This window comes from Mustela nivalis (assembly GCF_964662115.1).
Source record: "Mustela nivalis genome assembly, chromosome: 9".
Classification (NCBI taxonomy): Eukaryota; Metazoa; Chordata; class Mammalia; order Carnivora; family Mustelidae; genus Mustela; species Mustela nivalis.
Genome location: NC_139028.1, coordinates 73061761 through 73085039, shown reverse-complemented (window position 1 = coordinate 73085039; position 23279 = coordinate 73061761). Strand labels below are relative to the sequence as shown.

The 23279-nt window shown below is 45.7% G+C and overlaps 1 protein-coding gene across 1 annotated transcript in view; it reads left to right on the top strand.

Moving 5' to 3' along the window:
• The first annotated feature begins 901 nt into the window (after positions 1 to 901).
• Positions 902 to 23279, top strand: part of GALNT18 (polypeptide N-acetylgalactosaminyltransferase 18) — a 340317-nt gene continuing 317939 nt past the window's right edge. Inside the window, exon 1 of the mRNA XM_082683098.1 lies at positions 902 to 1601. Within this exon, the coding sequence (XP_082539224.1) occupies positions 1367 to 1601 (235 nt within the window). The 5' untranslated portion in view covers positions 902 to 1366. The remainder of the gene's footprint in view (positions 1602 to 23279) is intronic.

Below are 23279 nucleotides of genomic sequence, written 5' to 3'. Positions count from 1 at the left end.
TTGCTGTCAGTCACAGTTCTGTCCTCTCTAACACCAATTACAAACAGCACGCATAGGGACTTTACAGTTCACAGCATAATTCCACCCTGTGCTTCTGTGTCCCCTCCCCCCACCCTGGGGACATTGCTGTGCAGGATTTGCCCCTATGCACTGACATGAGCCTGGTCCCCATGGGTGACAACTGGGTTACAGGGCACAGTTTTGTTCTGGGAGCTGTGCAGACTTAAAAAAAAAAAAAATCTAGATGGGGCAAAATTCTTCCAGGGGTTTGGTGTTGTTAGTGGTGGTCCCAAATCTGGGAGCTTCCTGGGAGGGTTAGCTCCTTTGGCAGTTGCCAAGTCTGGAGACATTCAGGGGGCCCACAGATAGAGGGCTTGGGACAGGCAGAGGTCGAAGTGAGGCTAGGGAAGAAGTGGATGCCCACGGGGCCTGACCAAGGGCAAGGCTAGTCAGACGATCCCGCCCAAGCTTCCTTGGTCTCTGTGCTTCCCGGCAACCAGAAAGGGGGACGAGGAGTTGGCCGGTGGGATCCGGGCGAGAAGAGCCCCGCTGAGGGGCGCTGAGCCGCGCGACCCCGCGAAGACCGGAGGTGCCGGGGCAAGAGCCAGAGCTGGAACTCCCTAGAGACGGAATCTGCGGACCTCGGAGCTGAGCTTGGCGGCGCGCCCTCTCCGGGAGTCTCCGGTCTGGGGTAGCCAGCGCGGGCGCGGGTGGAGGCTCAGGCGCGTCCCTGGAGGGCGGGAGCCAGGGCGGCCAGCAGGTGGGGCCCGGAGGCCGGACTCCGCCCCCCCGCGCCCTCCTCGTTGGTCCGCGGCCGCCCAGCACCGGCCCCTCTCCCGAGCCGGAGCGCGATTGGTGGCGGCGCTTGTCGCTCGGAGGGGGCCGGGCCGCTCTGCTCCGCCGCTCTCCCTAACGCCGCCGCTGCCGCCGCCGCCGCCGCCGCCGCCGCCGCCGCCGTCCTTCCAGCAGCGCGGGCCGGTCGGACCGCCAAGGCAACCCGCGCCTGGCGATGGGAAACGGCGCGGCCGCGGACCCAGGCTGTGGCAAAGTTTCCCAGACGCGCGTATCCGGGCGTGCGGCTGTCGGCCACCCGTGACCGCTTCCAGAAGGGCTCGGAGATTTTTAATTTGGAAAAAAAAATCCACCTCATTTCCTTTGTCAAGCTCTCTCTCCGGGTGGCCAGCGGCGGGAGCTCCAAACTTGGGCACGGCTCTCCACAGCTAGCAGCCCGGGCTGCGGAGGACTCGGGACTCAGGTGCTCCGGCGCCCAGCCTTCCGGAGCCGGCTGGGGGGTGTGCGCGCGGAGGAGTGCCGGCGCGCGGCTAGGAGGTCTTCCGGGAGCTCTATATGGAGGAGGGAGCCCAGAATGGTGTGCACCAGGAAGACCAAAACTTTGGTGTCCACTTGCGTGATCCTGAGCGGCATGACCAACATCATATGTCTGCTCTACGTGGGCTGGGTCACCAACTACATCGCCAGCGTGTATGTGCGGGGGCAGGAGCCGGCGCCCGACAAGAAGCTGGAGGAAGACAAAGGGGACACCCTGAAGATTATTGAACGGCTGGACCACCTGGAGAATGTCATCAAGCAGCATATCCAAGGTACCGGCGCCCGAGGAAACTTGGGCTGCTCACAAGGCCTGGGAGTGCCCAGCGCGGCAGGGGGGTTCGCTGGGGCGGGTGCGCGTGGGGCCAGCGGCCGCGGGGTCCGAGGCCGCAGACGCTTCGGGGGCTGCGGGTGCGCTCTCGCCTGCGTGGGAGACCCTCGCTGTCCGCGGCGGTGCGCGCTTCTCCGGGGCACACGTGTGTGCGCGGGGCTCCACGCGCGGGTGTGTGCAGCTCACTGGAGGTGTGGGGGCGCGCTGCGCACGTGTCCAAATGTGCTTGAGACTCCGGGCTGGTTGCTCGCCGGCTCTCGGCATCACACAGAGGTCCGGCTCAGAGTGTGTGTAGGTGAATGTTTGTGTGTGTGCAGGAGAGAGCTGGCGCGGACCGTGGAGCTTATTTGGCCCCTGTAAGGGCCCAGGGCGAGATGGCTCGCGCGGCCCCAGTCTTTGGCATTTAGAACCCACAGGCTGCGGGACAAGACGGGGCTGGGAAGATTGCGTAGACCCAGCCCCAGCCCTGCTGTGCGCCGTCCAGAGGCGGTTAGAAATGCAGGTGGAATCTCTGGCTGGGGGTGCGGTCCACCTATAGCGGTCCCCACCCCCACCACAGCCAACCGGTCCAAGACCCTCTCCAGGTGTCCACTCGGGGAAGGAGCCTGGAGCTCTGTCCACTGCGGTGGCTCATCCGCCCGGGACACAGAGAACCCATCCTGGCCTGTGCCTTCCCGGCGGGCCCGGTGAAGGCCGTTCCCTCCTGAAGCTCCACTCCCAGGCCCAGGGAGCTGTTGGGGCGGAGCGGACAGACTCGCTTGGCGTGGGTCTGGAGTCTAAGGTTGCGCGAGGTGGTTGTGCTCCACCCAGACCAGGACTGGAGCCAAGGGGAGGGTGAGGTATGGGAGCTCTCCCAAGGAGACCCCTTCTGATGTGCTGTCAGAGGCAGGCGATGGAGAGCTCCCCATACCGTGGGGCACTGGTGCTGGGTGTGCACTCACGCGTGCGTCTCACACGTTCACCCTTCTCTTTTCTTCACCTCCCCGCTTCCCCTGCTCTCTCCCAGGCGTGTGAGCTACTTAAAGGCAGGGAGCCTTGTTCACCTGTAAACCTGGCAGGCCAGCCAAGCTCTGGGGCCACTACCCAGCAGACCTGGGCAAATATCTAGTTGAATGGAAACCTTTCTCCCCCAGGAGTACTCTCCTTAATTTACAGCGTGGGTGTCTGGATCTGCTTTTGCCCCCACTGCCCCATGCCAAGGTAGGGATAGCTGCTGTGTTCACAGTTGGTATGTTTCCCCACATGTCCCAGAGAAGGTTCCCGTGAGGGCGGGAGAGGGGCACTTATGGCTTGTGCTTTCTAATTGATGACTTCAAACCAAGGCCAGGGCTTGGGGGCACTTTTTAGCAAAGGAGACCCCTGGCAGCTTCTCCATCATACCTGCCTCTGCCTCTCAAACTGGCACTGGACTTGACAGAACAATTTATCTATCTGATGGCTCCTGTTGCTGCTCTTTCTTACTTTTTCCATCCCATGGTCCGGACTGACAATTAATCAGCAATTGAAGTACAGTGTTTGCCCCAGGGTGATTCAGAATGTTCCTAGGGAGACACAAGGCCGTACCTTACTTTGACGTTTCCAGTTTGCTCACAGATTTTGAGAGATTTTCATTCACACATTCTCTCTCTCTCTCTCTCTCTCTCTCTGTGTGTGTGTATTCCTGGAAAAATGGTTCTCTTGTGCTTTCCAGTCTGCTCAGGGAGGAGGAGAGCCAGGTACCACTTTGGGAAGCAGTGAGGAGACATTGTTAACCCATGAGCTCATCACAGCGTAGCCCCTATCATGTTGAATGTGGACCATGTCACATGATTTATAAGGCTCTACATGAAAGTGAGTACGGTGTTGAAGCTGAAAGGAGCCTTTGTGAGTTTCTTCCCAAGAAACCTTATAACTGTGCATTGTTCTGAACTTTAAAAGATATACCTGAAAAAATTGGGAGAAATAAGAAGCAAAGACAGAACAGGGTTCTGAAGACATGGTTGGTCCAGTTCTCTTGTATATGTGCACTGACTGTATTAGGACTCCTATGGATATTCAGAAATGCCCAGATTCTCAAGACAGAAAGGCAGAAGCCACAACCGGTAGACCAGTGGGGAGGGGTCAGTGACTTGGGGAAGACTAGACAGGAGGCAGGTAGAGGGCAGAGATTACTTGTGTTGCGATGGTGTAGTGATGACCGGTGACAGCTGTCCCAGTGGTGCTAGAGCCATCTAGAGCTAGGATGCAGGGAATTAAGTAAATTTAGGGATTTACTTGATTTAAGTAAGAGGTCTGCAAATTTGGGACTGGCCAAGTGCAGCTCTCTGAAGGCAGAGGATGGGAAAGGACAATCAGACTCTTGTAATTAGTGATGTGAACTGTTCCTGTGTATTCGCTGTTATTTCCTCAGCCTTTTGAGCAACCCAGTTTAGTCTGCTGAGCTGGGGGAGTGGGGAAAGGATAATGATAACAACTGAAAATTATATAGCACCCATTATGTGCCAGGTACCATTCTAAGTACTTTCTGTATATGTACTAATTTAATCATCACAACCCTATGAAATGGGTAATATTAACTCTATTTTACAGGTGGGGAGGTTATATGATTTGTCTCGGGTCACATCACCGGTATGTGGCAGTTTGGGCATTGAAACCCAGCTTATGTGGCTTCTCTGGAGTCTGTGTTCTTCACCACATCCTATACTGTCTCCTTAGAGGGCCAGCAGAGCACAGGGGGAGCAGTGCTCCCCTGGAGTTACTTGATGATGGGAGTGGGTGTCAGAATGAGAGACCTTGGAGGATGGCCAAGGAATGTTGAAGTCCTAGCCTTCCCACTTCGAGACTCTTCCGTAGATAAACTCAGGAAGCTCTAGGTTTTGTTTTATCTCATGCTAAGAGGCAGAGGTTACATTTACTAAAGAAGTGTCCATAGAGTACCCAGGACAGTTCCCGGCACATCGTACAGAGCAGGTGTTGGATGGATGAACGCTTGGGAGAGTAATACACAGTGTGGGTGCCCAGTGCACCAGCTAGTTGTTAATGAAAGCGTCTCCATTCTCGAAGGAATATGTTTTGCTTTGGAGCCTTGCTCAGGCTCCTCTTTGCTTTGGAAGGGAAGTTGTCCCGGAAACTGCAAATGTCACAAAATGTTCAGCAGAATGTTCCATAGGACTTGCAATTAGAAGAGGCTTTGGAGCATCACCCTAGAGGTCTGTTCTAGTCATGACTGAAAAGTTTATTTTCCTCTTGGGGGTTGCAGTGATATTTCATTTTAATTTGTTTTCTGATTGAATGATTTAATTAGATGGTGTTTGGGAATCTCTTGGGAATGTAAATTGCAGTTTTGAGAATTTTTTTTTTTTTAAACCAAATCTACGGTAAACGAGAGGGTGTATAGCTCCAGATTTCAAAAATAGCATCTTGTTGGATTAGAGACACGAAACCCGTGTTAGTACAGGTTTGCTCTTGGGAGGAGAAGGATGGATGGCTGGAGGTGGTGAGGTGGTTGAGGCAGAGGGTGTGCTGAAGGAGGCCTATGTGTCGGCGAGACTGACGGGGGACGGTAGTGTTGGTGCAATTCTTATTTTGGAAGTCCAGTAGAACCTAAAACAGTTTTCTCCTTTTCTTGATTAGTACCTTTTTGAATCTGTAAAGAACGTGCCAATATTGAAGAAAATGCTTAAAGATGTATAAAATTGCCTCTCATGCATTGTACTCTGACCCAACTGTTTTGCATTTTGGAACATTCCCTTCGAACTTTGCCCATTTGCCTCCATATTAAAAAACAAGGGTAGAGTCATGGTTTGCCTCTGATTTTATATTCTGCTTTTTTTCAGCTTGCTTCTTGTTACAAGCCTTTTGTTTCTGTTTGCTACATAGTTTATTGATTCAGTCTTTATTTATTGGAGACCTAATAAGTACCAGGTAGCACACCAGGGCGGTGATGTTGGATATAGGGGTGAATCAAGACACTCCTGGACCCTGTCATGTAGACTTGTTTTTAAAGGACAACAGAATGCCTTTTATTCAATACAATTGGGGTTTAAGTTAGTTAATGGAAAAACCCAGCAAAGAGGAGAATGAAACAAAATATTGCACACATGTATTAAATTTTTTTTATATTGTTTTTTAATGTGCTGTACATTCACTTGCCAACCTTTTGATGTTAAGGCCAAGGCTTTGTCTTTGGGCTGGGTGGGCCAGCTGCCTTTCTGATCTTCCTCTTCCTTGCATAAACCACGCCCACAATGTCCTGCTTACGGAGACTGATTCCTTAGTTCTGTTTTCTTTAAAATTCGCTAAGAACTTAAAGATGCTTATGAAGCAATCCCCATGTTAGTAGCCTAAATCTTTATGACTTTTGTCTTGTCCTTTGCAGTGATTTTGCTCATATGCAGTCAGACTGCTATGTAAGTGACTAGCTTTACAAAGTCTTTCCAAAGCAGTGAAATTAATTTTCTTCGAAACAACAACTCTCATTTTCTTAGCAGTCATATTCCATTGGTTTATAGAATATGTAATTAAATTATGCTGTTACAGTGACAAGTACCAAAAGTATAAACACATTTGGGAACAAACTCAGGGGACTGTTGGTACGCATACAACTCAATTGTTAGCTGGAGATGTGAGTCGGGGTGCCGTAGGAGAGAAAAGCTGCTGCAAAAGGACAAAGGCATCTCAGGGCTTGTTTTCTAGAAGGGGGATTGAAGGTATGCTTCCTCTGGAGAGGTAACTAAGTGGATGGTTTTTAAAGAGAACTTATACTATATTTTTAATGACTGCCTAATATTCCATCATCAATTATTGATTTAGCCACTTCCCCATTATTGAACATTGGCTTTTCTACTATAATTAACGCAGAAATAAACATCTTCACCTTGCTTTTCTTCTTTTGAACTATTTTAAAGTATCTGTTTCTAGAAGTGGGATTACTACTGACTCAAAGAGTATGGACATTTTGATGAAAGATTGTTTTCAAAATCTTTCCACATGGCCACCAGCAAGGTATTACTGTACCAGTTTCACGGAGCCTGTCCAGCCTTGGGTGTTACCGTTAAACTTATTCTGGGCAAATGTAATCACTGGCAAGTGTTCTTTTCATCGGTACTCCTTTGATTACTGTACAGTTAGTATCCTTCCCCACCTGTGTTGGTTTTTGCCGTATATTTATGTCTTCTGCCAGTTTTTCTCTTGGGATATCAGTGTTTGTGTATTTTATATATATATGTTTTATTTATATAGATCACTAAATATATATATGTGCACATACATATATATATATAATATATATATGTATACTGCCTGTATTCTATATTATATACGTAATTTTTGCTTTACATGGATGACTTAGGGCAGTGTTTTTCGCACTCTGGCCCCAGGAGCCCCAGGCTTCTAGAAGGTTGGATCTGGGACCTGAGAAATAAAAGGGTCAAGTGAAGGCTCCTGGACCCCTTCTGCACGCAGTGTATCTCCTTGCAGCTAGTGTATCTCCTCCTTCATCTGTCTTATATTTGGTATTCTATAAAATATTTTTAAAAAGGCTCTGCTTCTTTTCTAAAAAAAGGTTGAAAATCACTGTTTTGGAAAAAAAAGAAAGATCAGACTGTTACATTTTTGTGAGGGATGGTGGTAGCATAAAGAATTCAAGAGAGTAAACAAATCTAAAAGGAAATTGAATTCCTGGGTAGTGTTCTTATAATATCTATTTACCCTTCTGAATACCATGATTAATAATGTATTACATTATATGACTAATTTCCAAGTCCATTATCTTACTTCACTGAGTCAAGATCATCCCAACAATGGGCGAAATGGATTATTAACTGCTTTTTGTTTCCTAAAAGTTTGTTAGGCATATTATGTGCATCTTAATGTGCATTAGGTCAGTAAAAACAGGTTGCTCACTGTGATTACAAAGCATACGTGGTCCCTAAAAGTCAGAAAATGTTCTAGATCTGGGTGTTGGGAGCTAATTTTTTTTTTGCCCCTGTAGCTTTTGGATGTCACCGAGAATTGGGTGGTGTCCTTCTCATCTGATCCCGGCTTGGCAGGATTGTAAAGAGGAGAATACGATGTTTGCTGAATGCTTGGAGTTTATTTGAGGAAAGGGTGTCATTTAAACAGTAAAGCTATTTGTCCTTTGGAATGAACTGTGGCATGTGAAATTATATTAGTAACAGTGATTGATATTTTGAGAGAGTGCAAAAGCGGGATTTAGAAGTTGAGTTCAATTACCTTTATTAATAGCCCCAAACCACATCTTTGTGGAGTAGGAAAACCTTGCCAAAGAATACAACTTTTTCCCATGGCCAGAGACTTTTCATTTTTATCCAAAAGTATGTAGGCTGTAAAGTAAATGCATTCCACATTCTTTCCCACTCACTTGACATAAATTGTTATTTGCCCTTGATAAGTAGGTTGATGTAGAATCTCAAGGAGAATTCGGAATAAAATGTTGTTGAGCCACAGTCTGGTTCTCTGGTTTGTGAAGGCCTTGTAGGTCAGCTTCGGTCACTTGGGTTAGGCGGGTCTATATTTTTCCAGAGGTATTCATGGGATTCAGAGCCATGTACAAGGTTGCTGGACCATCTTCATTACCATCCTGTAGAAGTTCACTTCACTTAATTTGGACAGCTGAATGGGCTATTGCCTGGATTGGGGGGCTGGAGGGTCTCTTTCAGATCATTGTCCTTTTTCATTGCTTGGGCTCTATCCAAGAGTCTGGGACAGATGGCTGCCCCATGGAGAAGCATATAGGAAGGCAATTTAGCTGGAGGTGATGTCACACAGAAGGTTCTTTGGGGAAGCACCAGGCTGAATGCGTGGTGAATGTAGCCAGAAGGGAGCAAGATGGGATTTTGGGAGAAAGAGGATTATGCGTGAAGACGGAGGGGCAGAAGTCCATAAATGTGACATGGGCAACTGCAGGAGAGAACAAGGAATGGAGTGGGTTAGCTCTGCTCCTTATGATCCAGATGAAATGAATGCTGGCCTTGAATGCTGGTCTCTCTAGGGCCAAAGGTTCTTGAACTAGGTAGCGATTGGATTATTCCATGGAGCCTACGATCATCAACTTATCAAATCTCGCTCTGCCTTTGGGGTCAGAGTCAGCTCCACTCCACACTGCAGTGTGTGAGCACAGAAGTGCTTGCGGTTTTCCCTTTCCTCACAAGCATGCCTCCACATGCAGGGTGCACGCCCCGGGGCGCGGCGAGGATGAAGCATGTCCCGACACAGGGCATTCGTTCTCACTCTGTCCCTTTCTCTCCCACTCCACAAAGCATATTAGTATGCAAGACAATGTGATAACCTTGAAATCCTTTCAATGTATTAGTTAAACCTAATCAGTCATATGTTTTGGTACTTAAATTATTGTTAATAACAAATTACCGCACAACTGTTCTGATATAAAATTTGTCGTGGTGGTGATTGGAAACGACTGCTCTTCTGGAATCTTATGTGTGGGTCTGTGTACTTTTTATGGACCCAGCTGAGTGCAGCCAGCTGGAACTTGAAGCAAGACGATTCCTGATTATGTGCACAGTAATGCTTTGCTAGTTTTTTTCTGGCTACACGATTAAGGATTCAACTGTATTTGCTAGGACGAATCATCCCAATGGGTATGAGGTTCAAATGTAGCCTTTTCACTGTCCAACATTTAATGTCAGTTTTGTGAAGGTTTGCTTTGGGGAACTTTTCTGAAATCCCTAAGTGCCCAGCCCCATGAGACCGTGACAGGTTTCCTGTATGATGTCACTGCTGAAACGGCATTAGAACCTACAGAAAATGGTCCTCTGGGCTACATTTTGGTACTACTTCCCTTTAAGAGTCACAAAAGTACCATGTTTGGGAAGATCCAGAGTAGTGGTAGCGACACCCTGCTTGCTCCTTGGTATGGATGAGAGCAATGAAAAATGACGCCTGAAGAGGAGACTTAGAGCCAACCCTTTGGAATGAATGGCTTCACTCCACCATGGTCCAGAGTTTAAGACAGAGGCAGAGCACCCTGTTTAAGACTGTTGGGTATTGCATTTCAAGCAGCAGTGGCTACTTGTTTGCCGTACCCATCCATCTCTGTCCCCTGGGAGAGGCCATTAAAGGCCATTGAGATTCCAGAGGAATGGGTACATAATTCAGGGATCTGGATAGGACATGATCTGAAACCTGGGCTAATAAATGTCATGTTAATGGCATCTGGGACTCAGGAGGACAGTTCCAAAATTGCTTGAGCCAATGAATATAAGAGTAAGAAAGCCAAGAAAGGATTTGAAGCTCCAGAAGTGACAAATAAGAATCTTAGCCAAATCCTTGGTTTATTTTAAGAGCAACAAGCACACAAAGTATTGAAGATTGATTGTATCAGGAAGCACAGAGGAAGAGTTCTCCTGTGTGTCAGGCACTGGCCTAGATGCTAGCCATAACTTTTTTTTTTCTTTTTCTTTTATATGACTGCTTTTTATCTCCATAACATGAGAGGACAGAGAGTTTCAGAGGTGAGAACATTGATGCATGGAGACTTAGAGACATAGAGTTTGCCCAAGGTCACACAGCTAATGGTGGTAGAGACAAGAAGGGAAACTATGCCTAGTATATATATCCTCTACAGAAGGAAAAAAAAGGTGAAAATTACACAGAGAGGACCAGGAGATCATTCTACTGAAGGCTGTGTTCAGGTGTAAGCTCAGAGGCCTCATCAGGTCAAGGGGAAGGCTGTGGGAGGCGGGAGCCAGGCAGGCAGGTGGCTTGGTTTGTTGTTGTGTAGGTGAGTGCAGTCGGGTTCCAGAGGCCATGGAGGGCCCTTTCTCTTGGATCATTGTGGATCTGCTAGGATCATCGTAAGCCCCCAGGAACTGTCCTGTGAGAGAAGCAGAGCATGCTATCTGCAAGCTAGAGCTCGTTCCAGTTCTCCTCGGGACTCGGGAACATTTACCGTGTGCTAGGTGCTGTGCTGTGTGCTTTCCCATTCACTGGCATGGACATGTGTCTTCTCATTCCATTTGTCCAGGATTTCCCATGTTTCAAAACTGTAATTCCTGGGTCCAGGTGTCTCCAGCCTGGGCAAACCTAGATGGTTGGTTATCTTTATCTATTCACTCTGGTAAATTCTGTTCAATGGCAACTCTTTGCATCAAAACAAAAACAGCCCTTCTGACTGCACTCTATCTGGGTCTTCTGCTTTCTGCTCTTGAATGTTGACTTTGTCTAAGTGTTGTAAAGAGGACACTGAGGGTCCCAGCAGCCCCTGCCCCATTCTCTCTGCCCACATAGGCTGTTTCCTCTTTCCTTTATTATTCCTCCTGCCTTGGCACTCTGTTTTTTAGCTGTCTGAGCCTCTCAGGATTTGGAAAGGAAAAAACAATTGCTGTAAAGGAAAGCTCTAATAAAGTGGTTTGGGCACAAAACATCAGCAGCTGTTTATTTGCCCAAAACAGTAGGAGTTTGTATTAATAACCTTGTGAGTTATATGCTGGGAAGTTAAAAGTAAGCAAAAATCTTACTTGAGACCCACAAATGTGACTTTATTCCTTTATTGAACTAATCTCTCTTCCTGTTTATGCTGGTGACATTTTCTATTATCCGTATGGAAGATCCTTCTTGATATTCTGCTACAGATTTATTTAGCTCTGCCTTGGTTAGGGTCCCAGAGTAGAGGGGTTTTCTGGTTTCTTTTTATTGTAGTTATGATCCTTGGTGTTTATGTGGTTTCTGCCTCAAAGGATTTTGACAAACGGGGTAGGGTTTGTCTAACTAATCATCGTAGTATTTCCCTGATGAGACAGTAGGGGCCATGGAGGAATGGGAGGCGTGTGGGAGAGCTTTACACCTGCCTCTCAGTTCAAGGGCTTGGAAAAGTGCATCTTTTAACTTTTATGGTTTCTTTCACATCTAAATCTCAGCTTAATAATAAACAAATCCTCTGACTTGCTTTATTTTCTAAAAGACCATTTGGAGGAAAGTATACCGTGTTGGGATTATGAGGTAGACCCTTCAAGTCTGTAATTGGGCCAGGCTTTAAAAAAATATTTTACTAGACTGTGGAGATTTATGTTAGCAGGGAAATCCAGTGGAAAGTGGATAAAAAGACTTTTATCAGTGATTCAAAAATTGGAAAAAGGAACCAGTGAGGGAGAAATAGGCCTGCACTTATCTGGAGAAGAGCTGGGAAGAGGAAGAGAATTAATGTTTGTTGAGCATCTATTAGGTGCTAACTGCATCACTCATGTTACCTCATTTTAACCTTGTAAGCAACCTTGTGGGATATCGTTAACCCCCGTTCTGCAGAGGAGGAAATTAAAGCTCAGCGACTGTAGTTCTCTGTCCAAGATCATGCAGTTACTACGAGATAAAATCCCATTTTCTCGGCGAAGCCCCCTTCGTCAGGGGCCAGTGATCCTCTTGTTTTCCTGCTCCAGTGATCCTGATGGAGGGAAAACAGGCTTATCTCTTACTTTCAGCAGAAAGGTTGCAGATGAGATTGGAAGGATTCCTGAGAGAAGCAAGGCCATGAGATGGGTTACCAAGCGACTGATTTGCTGGTATCCTTCCCTGGAGACACAGAAGGATGTCTGTGCCAGGAGCTGTCTGAGATGGAGAGCTCAGGAAAGCTGAGAGAGGCTCCGTGAGTGGCTCCAGAAGCCGTCCGTATAGCTTTCTTCAGGAGGGGACTTAGTGTGAATAAGACCAAGTCCTCCACTCACTCAGACCTAAGGGTTTTGAGGCTCCTCCAGGCTCAGGGCATGGAGTCAGGTTGGGGACCATGGAAGGGACTGGTGCATACAAAAGAAATAGCAGACATGTTCAGGTTTGCCAGAAACTTCCCATTTAATGGAAGACATGGGATATTCAGGTAATGTATAGGCAACGATGGGCCCCTAGCTCTGTGGGCAGATGTAAGAGGTAGACACCACTGCTGGAATTGTTTATTGGGCCCTGGTGCGGTGGTGGGGGTGGGCGTGAAATGGTTGGGAGAAACTGCAGACCTGCTTCCATGTTCCTGTTTTTCCCCAGTGTGGCTGGGAATTTGACAGGGACCTGGGATGTACTCCTGCTTTCTATTGGTCACATACTCAGAACCTTCTGTTCCTTCATCCAGCTAGCACTTATTGAGCACCTAGTGAGGATATTTCAGTGGAACAAAGACAAAAATATGAAGAGTCCCAATTAAACAAGATGGTCTGGAGCTCTCCTATCAGGAAAGACTTGGAGAAAGTTAGGTGTGAACTCTGTCTGGGGGAGAGCTTTCTAGGTGGAGGGAATGGCCAGTGCAAAGGCCCTGGGGTAGCAGTGTGCTCAGTGTGTTAGAGGAACAGTAAGGTAGCTAGTGTGGCCAGAGCAGAGTGATTATGGGAGAAAGGGTGGGGGATGAGGCCAGAGAGGGGCTGGTTGAGGAGCAGGTTGTATAGGCCTTGGAGGCCACTGTGGGAGGAATAGGGGACCCTTGGCTGGGGTGCCAAGGAGCCCAGCTTTGAAAGGCATCAATCCAGACTGTTTTGTGGCTATTTCCTGAGCACTTCTCATGGGCTTGACTCTGTGCAGGCATGTCGGGAGACAACAAAATATACAGGTCATGGTTCTTTCCTTTAAGAAGTTCATAATCAAGCTGAGAAGACAATGCAAGAAGAGTGCATTGTCAGAACGGACTTCCTCAAGGAATTGGGATTTATGACACATCCTGAAAGAATGAGGAGGATTTATAGGAGTGGAATAGGGGAGATTTGGAGAGAGTAAGCTCAGATATAAGTAAAACCAACAGTTACCTGAGCCTCTCATCTAGGGTGGGAAAAAGTGCAGGCAGTCAGTGGCTGGAATCAGCACTGCCCCTTACAGGTTGGGTGACCTTGGAAAAGCCTCTTCACTCTCCTGTGCCTCAATTTCCCCAGCTATAGAAAAGACAGCCATCCTTTAACGCTGTGGGATTGTTGTGGTGATGAAATGAGATGCCAGGCAGAAAAGCGCCCCCACCCTGCCTGTGTCCACGGTAGGAATGGGGGGCAGGAAGCACATTTTTTCCTTCAGGCTCCCTCCCTTCCCACTGTCCTTCATTTCCACTCTTTCCTTTTTGAACTTCACATAGAAAATACAACCAGGAATATATTCTCTGCTCGAAACACCTGGAAGAGCAGATCTGAGGCCCGTTTCGGTGCCATTAGACATGATGTGCGTGCTAAGGCTTTCCCAGTTCTATCCGGCCCAAGAAGGTCAGAAGTGAGCTTAGAGGGGAGCCCAAACTAATGCTAATGCACAAGTGTCTCAGTCTGACTCGCCTCCTATTCTGAAATTCTAAGCCTGCCAGCCTGGGGACTTGCCCCTGTTTGTAGAGAAAGATTTGCTTTGTAAAACCCACTCGGCATGGCAGCGGGCAGCAGACCATGTCAGGAATGTGCTGCGCTTATAGGAAGCTTGGCTGGGGGGAGAATGATGCAAGGTGCCCCGTTACCTGGCCAGAGTCTCACGTCCCCAGTGATGGAGGGGTGGGGACAGAAGGAGAGTCTCCTGGAGGAGAGACTTGGGTTGTCTTGTGTTTCTACCGCCTGACAGGATTTGGAGCCACAGCAGCCTATCTTCCTGCCAGGGTGAATTTGATTTAACTCAAAGCAACGTGACTTATAATTTCAATTGCAGGCAGGAAGGTGTGATTTAAGACAATTGTCAAGAAGACTCAATTTAATCTTTTCTTTCTTCCCCCTCTACAAAATGTGCATTTTGTGGGATGGTATAATTTTAATATCCATTCTTTACAACCCAGACCTAGATGTAGTTTCACATTGGGAAGATACACTCTACATCTTTTTTTTTTTTTTCTTTTAGTACTTATCTATTTAAAGTACTCGCGAAAAAGATTCCTTTGTAGTGACAGCAGAAAACGGAGAGATGGTTTTGCTTTCTTACTAGAGAGAATTGTGGAAAATCACTGTGAAACCTCCTGGGCAATTGCTGTTTCTTGATGAGCAGGGCTTATTTTGGTCACTTATAGACAGATAATTTTGTTCACAAAACAAGGAAAATCATTATTTTATTTAACTAAAGCTATACAATGGTGAATTTTAAATGTTTTTCAACAACAGCCAATTTTTTTTTTTTTTTTTTTTTTTAGCAAAATAGGCATTGGTATTTTTGAGTTTGTAATTACTTTGGAAGTACAGAAAGTTGACTTGATTTTTGTAAATTGAAAATTAAATGTCTTATTTCCCCCTGGTCCATATTAGTAATGTATAGTATTGTTGTGCCACTCGATGCAGTCCTTCCATCTTGCCTCATATGTTAGCAAAGAAAGATGAGCTTTCTAAAGTTGTATCTTAATTGTGAAAGCTCTAGTCTTGTAAAGATCTAGAAGGATCTTTACTTAGAATTGGAGCATGCTAGAGCCTGGGAGTAACATCAGTAACCACCCCCTCAGCCTGTTAGCTGAGGGATCCAAGGCCTGATGCAATGTGGTGATGGCCCTGGCAGTTTTCTCCTGGGACCTGGAGACTTTGGGGTAAGGATCTAGAGGTCTGACTCAAGTCTAGAAAGCTTCCCTCTACATCCTCTTACTTCCTTCAACCTCAGAAGAAACTTCTGCAGTGGGGAAGTAAATCTTTGGTTATATATTCTCAGATGAAGCCGGATGCTTAAGGGACAAGGGGATGGGCAGATTTCCTTAGCTGGGGTCTGTGGGGAGCCCTTAGTTCTCTTTCTCTGGCCTGTCTGGGTCCCTGGGGCTTGCACTCGACTTCCTAGGATCATCTTCAGAATTGAGGACATAGCTGTTAGCAGGACCTGACTTCGGTTCCAAGCAGTGCGTGCCAGCTCCTGGGATGCAGCCTCTATGTTGGGAGCAGGCTTCTTCCCAGCTTTGCAGATCCCAGCAGTGGTGTCCATGGAAGAGGGGCAGAGATTTACACCGAGGAGAGGAAATGAGAGAAAATTGACATTTATCGGGCGCTGAGTAGATGTTTGGCACAGTTTAGTTCACTTCATTTTATATAAGCCTGAAAATAGGCCCATGAGATCATTAGCCCCACTTTCTAGATGAAAAAGTTGTACTGTATTGTAACTATTAATCTCCTTTTCCCATTACACTGTGGGTTCCTTGAGGGTGGAGGCGGGTCCTAATTTTTCCATTCTCCTGTTTGATCCAGTGACAGCCATGTAGTTGGGGCTAAGCAGGAATTTGTTGAGTGACTGAATGGATAAATAAACAAGCCTTCCTAAAACCACTTACTTACTAAGAACATTCATAACCAGGTGTCTGGCTTCAAAGCTGTCTGGAAGGGAGGCCAGAGGACTGAAGGAAGACCTGATTCTCATCCCTCCAAGCTTGGGGGAGGCTTGCACGAGATGGTCTCAGGCTGTGTCCTCCTTCTGGGTCAGGGACAGGAAAACACCATTTCTGGGGTCTCTTTCAAGGCACCTCATAGCACACACTGCTGTCGCAAGCTTTAATCAAAGGGAAACAGCAGCTCAGTGGAGAAAGTGTGTGTGTGTGTATGTGTGTGTGTGTGTGTGTGTGTGTGTGTGTAGAATGTGCTTTCCTGCACTGAGATCCCCCAGGAATCAGCTGGTGAGAGGAGCTTGAAGCCTTCAGGGGACCCTCGATATCTTTATTTTAATAAAGCTGTCACTTGTGGTCACTTTCAAACGAAAGCAATCTTGTGGGTGTAGAAGGGGAGAAATAAACCTGCACCAAAAGCAGAGAATAATGCCAGAAAAGATGCAGCTGAACAGGGAGGCTCCGCTTCAAAAGGAAGGACAGAGTCGAGGTCATTTAAATGGATACCCAGAGAGTCACCAGGAAGGAGAAAGCATAGCTGAATTTCCAGAGAAGGATCGAGAGTTCCTCAGGGCCCCAGGAGCTAAAGGGAAAGGTGGTCTTTGGCTTCCCAGCCCATGTGGCAGTGGCTTGGCCTCCTGTCTGCACTGGGGCCTCCGAGAACCCCAGAATGGATCCCTTCATCATGAGGTGTCTTTAGGGTGGCAGTGGTAAGTTGGGACCATCTCTTTGCTCACTCAGGAGGGAGGTGGCAAGAACTGTCTGCTGAGAGGAGGGAGGATTCTCCAGGCTGCTCTGAACTCAGGAGAGGGTTTTTTCTCCTTACCTGCTTTGTTGAAATTCCTTGGGCATCAAGGGCTGAAGATGGCATGGGAGTGGAGTGAGAGATTGGACAGGCTGAACCCCCTTGGTCTCTGGTGGCCCCTCGGGGAATTACCCCCTCAGGGGTGTTGGTTTGGGTTTGGATCTGTGCACCTTTCATGGTGGCCCAGTATGGCTTCTCCCACCTGCACCCATCAGTGGACCCAAGAAGTGGGCCCAGGAAGAAGATTCTCCGACTCGGCCCAGTGGGACGGAGCAGCCCATTAACAAGAGCCTCAGATTACTGTGATTTTTCTTTTCCTATTATTCCCTGATATTTTCAATTTGAAAAGAATCATTTAAACAGTAGGGGTAGAAGAGGGCATAGTAGACATAGGGGAAAAATTGAAAATGTCATTTAAAAATGACTATTTCATTCTTTTTCACCTCAGCAGACAGATGGCCGCCTCACCTTTTGCCCACGGCCAGGAGCAATAGCCTGACGGGTCAGCCGAGGAGAGCAGTGATTTTATTTTTCTTTTCATTTCAAACAGATTGTGTAGCCCTTGGGGTGTGGGGGACCAGTGGAATGAAACTCTGGGCCTGGAAACTAATTATGCCTCCCTGCATGGCTGAGCTAGTTAATACCAAACTGTCATTGAGGCTGATTCTTCCCTGGGGCAGAAAAGCTTCCCAAATTCCTTATCTCTTTCTCTTTGCCATGGGAGTGGAGGCCTTTTGGTTTTTTGTCAGTTTGAGAGAACAGGAGCACAATTCGGGAAGCTTCTGGAAGCTCTGAAATGGGGCTCTGGGTTCTGGTTCCAAACGTGCCCTTCTGCTACACAGCAGCCTCACCTCTGCCAGCTCAGAGGAGGTTTTGAGTTTAGAGTCAGATAAATTGGGCTCCAGTTTGGGTGCTGCCACTCCCTGGTGTGATGTTGCCCGAGGCTGCCCAGAGTATCTGGGACTGTAAGCATATCGCTTGCCCTCCCTCTTCCTCTCCACTCCTCGGCAACGTGGGCTTAATGATGGCTCACCAGACCAGTATGCCTGCCTCCCTTTGCTTTGCTGATCCTGAAACTGAGAGCCAGCCAGATACATGGTATGGTCAGCATGGTGTCACCAGTGGAAACCACCTGAGATGCAGAGAGGCAGAAATTCAGTAATGCCTTTAAATGGATTTTTAACTTATTAAACAAACCATTTGACAAATAGTCACACATATAGGAGTAATTCAATATTATTCAATCTACAGATAATAAACACAGTATGCTGAACTCTGACCCCAGTACGTTCTATCCCTTTCCCCAATTTGGAGACCTGGGGCTTGTCGTCTGTGCAGTCCCCAGCCAGCCAGGTGTCTCAAACAGTGGCTCCAATAAACTCTCTGAGTCTTTTTAAGGACAGAAAAAGAATTTTAAATATTGGGTAGTGGCATTTAAAAATATAGCTTTTGTGTCAACATGAAGATCATGAATATTCAGTTTGTACACAATCTTGAGCAATTAGACAGATGCATATTTCCAGGGAGGGTGTGTTATCCTGATGGCTGAGGGGATTGGGGCTGTCTATCATTTCAAAACCAGATTTCCCTGGTGACTTCTGAGTCTGGTTTTAAGAACATTTGGGAATGAAGTCTCAGAGACAGCCCTATTAACTCCCCCCAACTTTGCCAGGCTATGTTCCCCTTGCCTATATCCATAGACCTGGCCTTTACCTGAGAAATTTCCAAGTGGCCCAGGAGCGTAAACCCCCTAGATTCTAAATGTGATGACTGATTGAGAGCTAAAACAAAGCAGCCCATTTCCAGCCTTGGAGGATGGGTTTGACATGGCAACACTCAGCCTTGGCTGCTGGTGTTTTTTTGTTTAGGGCCCTGTCTCCCCATGTTGAATTCCTATTAGAATTAATTGATTGTCTTTGGAGAAGCACCCAACACAAATCGAGCTAGTTGATGGGACGACACAGCTTAGAACTGCCACCTTTAAAAGAAGACCTTGTATCAGCCAGGAATCCCTTATGACTTTTTAGGAGAACCAGAATTTTAGCCACTATGCATTTCCAGGTTTTCTGGGGCAACCCGCTTTCAAATATTCTGATCTGTTGTCTCCAGAAACTGTCTAAATGAATTGTAAATTCTAGTATTTCCAACACTTACTGCCCATATTGACTCTCGTACCTGGAAGCAGTACAAAGCCCTTGCCAGAGCACATGTCCCTTATTTTTAATTTAGAAAATATGGCTACAGTGAAGTAAACAGAGTACTGGTAAATGGAGCCAGCTGTTCCCTACATGATTCTTTTTTCAGTACAAATCACATGGGGTTAGGGGACGCACCTCAGGGATGACAGTATGAGGAGATCTGTGGATCCTTTCCCCAGTGATACAAACATAACTGGTGAAAATTATTTAAAAAACCCCAACCACTTGAAGTCTCTGGAAATTGTTCTGTATGCATACATGAAGTGGAAAAAGAGTTATTCAGGAAAATCTACCCAATCTCAGTAAGAACAGCAACATTGTGTCTTTCGAGACATGACCTGCTCCCTCTTTGAACCCCGACTCAGAGACAGAGCTGTTCTCTGGGCAGATGTGGACTTTCTCTTTCTCCTAACTTAGGAGGCTTTCTCTTTCCCCTAACTGCTACTCTAGGTTTTTCTCTTTCTCCTAACTTCTACTCTAGGGTATGGTTTGTCCTGAGGAAGGGCAGGCCACTGCATTTCTCATCTCTCCCAAATTTGAGTTGCAGAAGCTTTATTCCATGCAAGCATGGGTGGGAAGCCTGGGGCTGCTTTCTGCTACCCACGGCCATCTTACAGGGTGGAAGCTCTATCTGAGGCCAAGAATACCGGGTCCTATTCACCACCAGCCCAGCTCACACATTGGGTGAAATTGCCATCCAGGAGAGGCCTTCCAAAACAGTGGCTACCATCCCCACCCAGCACCCCACCCATAGAGCAGGCCTGTTAATGAGAGAATCGGGCTGCTATTCCCCACCTCTTCCCCTACACCCCACCCAGCTCTAGAGCAGTGGTCCAGAGATTCTGCCTAGGTGGCTGTAAGAACAGAGTTCTGTAGCTCTCCCTAAAGGAACTGACTTTATTTGGAACAGAGTGTGAGAAATTTCAAGCTTTAGAAACTGATGAACATTCAAGAGGAGGCTGGTAGCTCCGTGATAGGAACAAGAGATACAGTGGGCCAGCTGGACCTGCTAGAAGTTTACAGGGAGAACCAGAGAAAGAGACAACCGAAAAGAACCCTCCTGGGATTAAAACAATCCACAGAGATTGGCTTCCAAGGCAACCCCTACAAAGGAGCCTGAATTTGAGTGGATCAGACTGTGGAGCAATTTATACCCAAGGGCCCTGTTGGAAACAGTAGAGCAACTGGGTGGCAATTGGTGAAGGCTGACAGCTGGGTGTGATTCCAATAGAGCAGTCCTGTTTAGTCCAGCTAAACAGGGAGATAAGTGAAAGAGACAGTAACAAAAACAAACAAACCAAAATGCCCTACTACACTACTGTTATCCCAGGAGCCTGGATAGGGGGAGTCAGGAACATTATGCATGTGACCAGAGCTACACCCTCCAAGGGTTGACCTTAGAGGCTACGCACTTGGTGGCGTAAAGGATTTCACTGAACCAGTCCATCTAAGTCAAGAAACATAAGCAGATAACACCCACAAGTCCTGAGTAGAGGTTGGGAGTGGGGGAGTGATCATAACCAGAATGGCTAAAATAAATTATCTAAAATGTCTGGTTTCCACAAATACTTAAGAGACATCTAAGACAGAGGAATGTAAAGAGAAAAAGAGCAGATAACAGAAGTTGTCTTTAAGGGGACCTGGATGTTAGGCTTACCAGACAGACTTCAAAAGTAGTTATTGTTCAAAGAACTAAAGGAAACTTTGATGAAAGACTAGAGGAAAGGATGATGACAATATCATATCAATAGGGAATATCAATAAACAGATATAAACTAAAAAAAGAATAAAGTTGAAATTCAGGACCCGAAAAGTTAAAAAAAAAAAAAAAGAAAGAAATTAAAAATTCACTAAGGACATTTAAAATTAGATTTCAGTTGACAGAAGAAATTATCAGCAAATTTAAAGACAGATCAACAGAGATTATGAAATCTGAAGACAAGGGAGGAAAAATGAATGAAGAAAAATGAGCTGAGCCTTATAGAGAAATGTAGGACACCATGAAGTGTACCAATGGCATGTCTAATAAGAGACAAAGAGAAAACCTTGAACAGAACAGAACAGAACAAAACTAACTACAAAACTACCTACAAGAGAACTCCAGTAAGATTAACAGTTGATTCCTCCTCAGAAACAATGGAGGCTAAAGATATTATATAGAGCAAAAGTATCCTTCAAAAATGAAGGCAAAACAAAGACATTTCCTGATAAATAAAACTGAGAAAATTTGCTGCTATCAGGTCTACCTTATAAGAAAGGACATTCTTCAGGCTGAATGTGAGTGACATCAAACAGTATTCAAAGTTACACACAAAAAAATAAAGAATATCGGGGCACTTGGGTGGCTCAGTGGGTTAAAGCCTCTGCCTTTGGCTCAGGTCATGATCCCAGGGTCCTGGGATCGAGCCCCGCATCGGGCTGTCTGCTCTGCAGAGAGCCTGCTTCCTCCTCTCTCCCTTTCTACCTGCGTTTCTGCCTTCTTGTGATCTCTGTCTGTCAAATAAATAAATAGAATCTTTAAAAAAAAATAAAATAAAGAATACCAGTAGATATAATTTTATAAGCAATTTGAAAAATATAATTCCATTATTTCTCATTTCTTCTCTTAACAAATTTAAAAAGGAACTGTATAAAGCAATATATATTGTATAATTATACTGCTGGGCATATAAATATAGAAATGTAATATATTTGACAATAATAGCACAAAAGCACAAAAACGAAGAGGAGGCACTAAAGCTATATAAAGAATAAAAATTCTATATTTCACTAGAATTAACTTAATAGACTTGGATGGATTAAGATGTCTGTCATAAACTCTAGACCAGCCACTAAGAAAATAATCCAAGAAATGTAGTTAAAAATCATTAAAGAAGTTAAATTGTTGTCCATTAAATGATGGATGGATAGACAAAATGGTATATATATATGTAATGGAATATTATTCAGGCATAAAAGGGAATGAAGTACTGATACCTACTATAGCATGAGCCTTGAATATGTTGTGCTAAGTGAAAGTAGCCAGATGCAAAAGACTACTTATTGTGTCAGTTGATTTATATGAATAGTTAGATCTGTAGAGGCAGAAGGTTTGTTAGTGTTTCTTTAGGGTTGGGTGTGGGAATGAGGATGGGAATGAAAAGTCATTGCTAATAGGTACAAGGCTTCTTTTGGGAGTAATGAAAATGTTCTAAGCTTAGATTGTAGTGATGGATGCACAGAGCTCTGTGAATACACCAAAAACCATTGAATTATACCCTTTAAATAGGCCAGTGGAATGGTATGAGAATTATTATCATATAACTATTTAAACATTCCATGGGGCTATTAATTTTAAGAACTGACTTAAGCTAGTGGTTTTCCATCTTTGGTGGATAGAAGAGAGCCTTTCTACATTGAAGACATTTCTGGAATGAGGTCTATCTGGAAGGGAACTACAGATACCAATGTACTGTGGCCATCTGGACTTTATAGCACTGTGCTTTCTCCTCTCATTCCATATAGACACAGACTCTTGTGCAGAATAACATCTACTTTCAATTCCAAAAAGATATATTTACTATGTTTGTCTCCTAGCAAAACAGAGAGGAGCTGAGAAGCAAAAAAGAAAAAAGAAAAATCCTTCATTTAAAATTCTACCACTCCCCATAGTACAAACATGAGGACCAGATCTTTGAAAAGCCACAAGCAGCACAGGGAAACAATGTTCCAATGATCGTATCCATAGAACCTGAGAGTGCAATTGGGTAAGCCTGGAAATTTTTAGATGGTAAAATCACTTATAGTAGCCTCTGGAGATTGTAGGAAAAAATCAGGTATGGGTTTAGATACATAAATTTCCCAATGGTATTTTGAGATGTGGTATGTAGAGAAAAGAAAACAAAATCTCTTGTATACCTTACAATTCTTTTGTTAGCATCTGTCTGTTTCCAGAGAGAGAAGGTCAAGCTTTATGGTGCCTTTCAGAAATTTGGAAAGCGGAGGAAGGGATTTGGGATGGACCTTTCATGTCATAGATATTTTAGACTCATGGACAGACAAAGCTGGAAGGATCCCTTGAGACCCTCTAGTCCAAGGAGTACAGACTCAAATGCCAGGCTGGTAACTTAAATGGCTCATAAGGGCTTGTTATAATATAACATGGAACAGCTGGGACTACAGAAAGGGAACATTGTTTGTCTTGCCTAGAGGGGGCTGCAGCGGACAGGTTGTAAAGAAAGGTTGGGTTATACCTGTTCTGATCTGACTCCTGACATTTTATTTACAAGAAAGGTGTCCAGAAGCCTTGAGAAGGAGATGACTTGTTTAGTTCAGAGTACTGTGTCTTCTCTTCATACTTTAGAGCTGTATTAAACTATTTCCAAGATGGGTCCCACACTCCCTTAGAAA